The following is a 4,629-nucleotide window of genomic DNA, read 5'->3' on the forward strand; positions in this document are numbered from 1 at the left end:
TACAAATGCAAACACACTGAGTACAACATTCATACCATTTTTTTCACTTTTGTTGCTGAACATACAGGCTAAAAAGCTACAATGGAAGAAAAATCCGTCAATTTAAGCTCATTCATTTTTCTGTTCCAGTCCACACAGTTTCAGCCCCTTCCTGCTCTACGTATTTTTATTTATTTGGGACTCTCAAGAGCTGTGTATATGTATTATTATCAGATATAGTACACATACAGTATTGTGTGTTTCCTTTGGACTCTCCTAATAGGACGTTTGAACATCTCCCCTCAATTCATGAGCATTAATTTAGAGTATGGGCAGGGTCTGTATGAACTGCTAAACACTCATGCAAGTCCAACGAATCCACGTGGACAAACAGGGAAAGAAAATAAAACAGCAGCATAAGGAGAACAGGGAGGGAGGGAAGAAGATTGTGGTGGGGAACATGACCAAGTTTCTTCTTTCACCATATGGCTGCTCCACCAGTGATGTCAGAGGTCAGAGGACTTTTTTTTTTTTTTTAAAAATGCAGTAAACATTGCACATGTCTCAAGTCTTCAGTGCAAAAGCATGGTTCGAATGCTCTTTTTGATTGTTTGGCTGTGTGTTTGAATTACATGCAATTACGCAAGCCTTTTGTAGAACCAGGAGGAGACCAGGGGCTCAGCTTTCTTCTTTTGTATGGAACAGAGGTGCAAAAGCAATGAAAAATTCCAAAAGAATATAGAACCGGGAATGTCCCAAAACACAAGATCAACCCCCCCCCCTCCCACACACACCTTCCCCCAATTTCCCAAGCTTCAGTTTAAGTAGGCAATGTTTACTTGTTTCAGTCTGCAGAATCCAAGGTATCATTGGAAGGGGGAGGGGGAGGTGCGTATCTCAGTCTGTAAGTGCCTAAAACAGGAAAGAGAACTACTAAGTCACTGCTCACAATTAAAATGGATTACAAAACCACCACAAGGTATCAAAATGGACATGCTCTTCAAAAGGCACTATCATCCTCCAGTCCTTTTAAAGTAGGTCCTAAGATTTTATACTATTTTCTTTCATCTGCTTGCTAAAACTGTAAGTTTAAAAAAGATATAGACCGTAGATATAGGACTTTACCTTTACTGGAAAAATGCAAAGAAAAGACGACCCCCATCAAGGTTCATCCTTCCTGTTCCAGTCCAACCAAACAAGTAAAGTCAGCATGGGCACAGGCCAAGAATCAAAGATAGTTTATTCTCTATGCAAACACTGCGTTTTCTCCATTCTTCCGGGTGGAGAGAGAAATGGCATATAAGACTGAAGCCATTCCTTTGATTTTTAATTCCAATTGTTTTCTGCCTTTTTGCTGCAACTTGTCTGAAAACTTAAAGCATGTTTCATTTATGTATTGCATGATGGGGACAGAAGGATGGCTGATTGTGCAAAGGTAAGCTTTAGAAAAGTTAAATTATCAAATGGCCGGTCTGTTGGTTTTTTTTTAAATTCTCACAATTTTTAAGAATCCAAGTTCGTATCATAGACAGTAATTGCTATCTTTCACTTTTTGCCAATGAATTCTCTCCAAAAAAACACTGAACAGGAATAGAAAAATTGAAACAACATGCAAGTCTCAACACAATGCCAAAAACCAGTGAAAAAAAAAAAATGACAATTCAGGACTGATATAGTTTGACTTCCCAGCTCTGAATCATACCCATTTTCAACTTCACGCTGTGAACCCCGTTCCCTTGCACTGTTCTACAAAATTCTCAGGCAGAGATAAGATACTTCGCAGTTTTAGAGCAGGTCACTAGTGCACAACCATTTACACAAAACATACACACGCACGCACACCTTTCTGCAGACCAGAAACAGCACATTCAGAAAGGTAAAGAGAATCTGCTAAACTCAAAAGCAAGTCCGCTGGGAGTTATCATGATTACCTTGTTGACTGGCCTCCATGGATGACTGCTTACAGTCCTGCGCATAGTGTCCACTTACACCACAATTGTAACATGAAACGTTCCCATTCTTCTTGGGTCCCGACCCATTTGTGTTGGCAACTACGTTAGGTGCTGGATATACAGGATAGAACCTCCCAAATCCTGCCATCTGCTGCATACCATAGTTGGCTTGGCTCCCCATCACTGGGTCATGCATAAGCCCGTTTGCATATGGAGACTGAGGCAGGAAGAAAGGAAGTTGTGTTCCATTGCTTTGATGTGCTTGATTGAGGTAGCTGCCATTGCAAAGTGATGGCAGAGTGAAGAAAGATGGAACTCTGTAGACTTGTCCATGAAGTGGATTATGATAAAAATAGCTATTAATCTGAAGGCTTCCATTGGTCCCACAGCTACACCTACGTCCGCAAGAACCGCAAGGACCAGATCCCAACTGCTGTGGAGGTAACATTGTCCCATTAGTGTTATTATTTCCAACAGCATTTATGTAGGATGTGCTGTCACTCTGTGCAGTGCTGTGTGTTAAAGCAGGGCTCGGGCTAGGGGCAGGGCCTGGCGTATGCGTAGGTATTGCAGGAGGAACAGTGGACTGGACCTGACCAACACCTAAACCAGCTGACTGAGGTGGTGAGGAAGTCGCTACAGTGTTTAGCACGTTTGTATTCTGGTTGGGCAACACACTGGTAGCATGAGGACTGCCTGGCAAAGCGTATGAAGCTGGTGGAGGTGGCGGTGCTGCTGTGGAGAGGCCAGCTGCTGGAAGAACTACCTTTAGATTGGTAGGCTGAGGGATTGCTCCTGGGTTTCCCTCAATGTGAGGCACCATTTGATTCAGTCCTACCACCTGGGATGCAGGTTTTGTGATGGGATCTGTAGTAGGAACTGGGGATCCTGGGAAACTACCTGGATTGTGGACTGGGATAAAGGCAGTATTTGGTGATCCAACACTTAAGTTTCCTGTCGGCTGCTGCGGTCCATTAACTGTGCAACTTTCCGATGATCCCTGTGGAGAGGGCATTTTCAATCTATGTATTGCCAAATGCAAAGCAGGGCTACCAGGCTGGACAGAATGTGGAAGGAAAGTGGATGGGACTGGCAAAGGGGAAGCCATCAGCTCAAGGCGTTTCTCAGGTTCACCAGAGGTCACTGGGCCCATTCCACCAGGAGGTGAATTTGCAGACTCTCTCACCGGCGAGACAGCAACAGGCGTGGTAACAAGCATTCCCATTGTTTTACCATCTGCAGATATGGGTGGTGGGACAACTGCTTCAGGCTTTTGGGCAGCGCTGTGCATCACACAGTGTAAGGCAGGCATGAAGGAAATATGTTGAAACTTTGCATTCAAAGGATCTTCTGAAAGGCTTCCATTTTCATTATTCACTGAAGAGATCTGAGCAGACGATTTGTTCATATTTGATGAACTGACAGCACTGTAGCCTGTATACCTGGTTGTATTTTGATTCCCAGAGTCCTCAGAATTGCTGTCTGTATCTGTGGAGACAAAAGCATTTGTCAGAGTCAGAAGAACGAATCTGAAACAATATAGTCATGTCCTGGACTCATTTACTCATATAAAACTTCCTAAGTTTGATGATGCAAATTATAGTTATGTCTTCCCAACAAGAATAACTTTGACATTATTTTCATTCATGCAAATCAAGCTAGGTTAATCTCCATCACTTGCCTATATCAAACCGCCCAACTAGCTACTGTGTCTTTGACTTGTGTACATCTGCAAATGGGAAGCATAGGACAAAGACCGAATTAGGAATTTGCATCCGCCTAGAAAGACATTAACACAGCTTACTGAAATTTGCAAGCAGTGGCAAATTAAACTGTCAACACAAAAAGAAGGACCTCTCAGACACATAACTCGATATAAAACCGGTCCCTTTCATGCCAAAGTTTACTGTACTGCTGAAATTTCTCAAGAGAGCTATGCCACTGAGGTCAGAAAATTACTACATGTATGTAGTAATCTAAAACTCAATGGTATTTAAACAGTCCTGCTATTTGCTAGCCTTCAAAATGTCCAGTCACGAAACCCACAAAGCAAAATGTGTTCTGTGGCTAGCTCAGAGACAAAAGCAGCTAATAAAACTGAGAAACTAATTAAAATTAATACAAGAAAGAGACTAGTCTAGGAATAAAGACGTTCATGCACGCTATCCATAAATACCACCTCTGTCTTTTTCTTCTTCACTATCAAAGCTTTCCCTCCCATCATGTCGTGGACTAGAAGGAGAACTGTAACTTTCAGATGATGTTTCTCCACATGTGTCATGACCAGATCCAGCGTCCAAATTCAGATCTAAAATAAAAATTGGCATTTTTATTTTTAATCTCAGTATATGGAAGTGAGGATAATTTGGTTTGCTCACATCTCACACTAGTTCAGATTTTTGTTTGTTCCTACTTAATTGCATCTGTCCCCTATATTCGCAACATTTCCACTCCCAGCAGTAAGGACTGGTCTTGTGCCTAAATTTGCAATGACCGAATCCTTGGTGTTAAAGAAGGTGACACTGAAAATTGATATTTATGCAGAGTAGTGAAAAGAATGATCATCCTTAATAGATTTTGTGATGCTTATACCAAATTGTATTACAATAATAATTTCCTCTGAATGGTAGCGATCAAATATTTCCATCCAAAGAGATGCAATACTCCTTGGTCATACCAGCAAAGCCAGAAAGCTAAC

General features: G+C 41.8%; 1 protein-coding gene across 1 annotated transcript in view; it reads right to left on the reverse strand.

Moving 5' to 3' along the window:
* Positions 1-518: 518 nt before the first annotated feature.
* ZCCHC2 (zinc finger, CCHC domain containing 2) overlaps positions 519-4,629 on the reverse strand; it is a gene marked incomplete at its 5' end in the record, with an annotated part of 28,537 nt that continues 24,426 nt past the window's right edge. Inside the window, 3 exons of the mRNA XM_009584573.1 lie at positions 519-891; positions 1,911-3,419; positions 4,111-4,239. Coding sequence (XP_009582868.1) covers positions 824-891; positions 1,911-3,419; positions 4,111-4,239 — 1,706 coding nt within the window. The remainder of the gene's footprint in view (positions 892-1,910; positions 3,420-4,110; positions 4,240-4,629) is intronic.

Source organism: Fulmarus glacialis, unplaced genomic scaffold, assembly GCF_000690835.1.
Source record: "Fulmarus glacialis isolate BGI_N327 unplaced genomic scaffold, ASM69083v1 scaffold12129, whole genome shotgun sequence".
Taxonomy (NCBI): Eukaryota; Metazoa; Chordata; class Aves; order Procellariiformes; family Procellariidae; genus Fulmarus; species Fulmarus glacialis.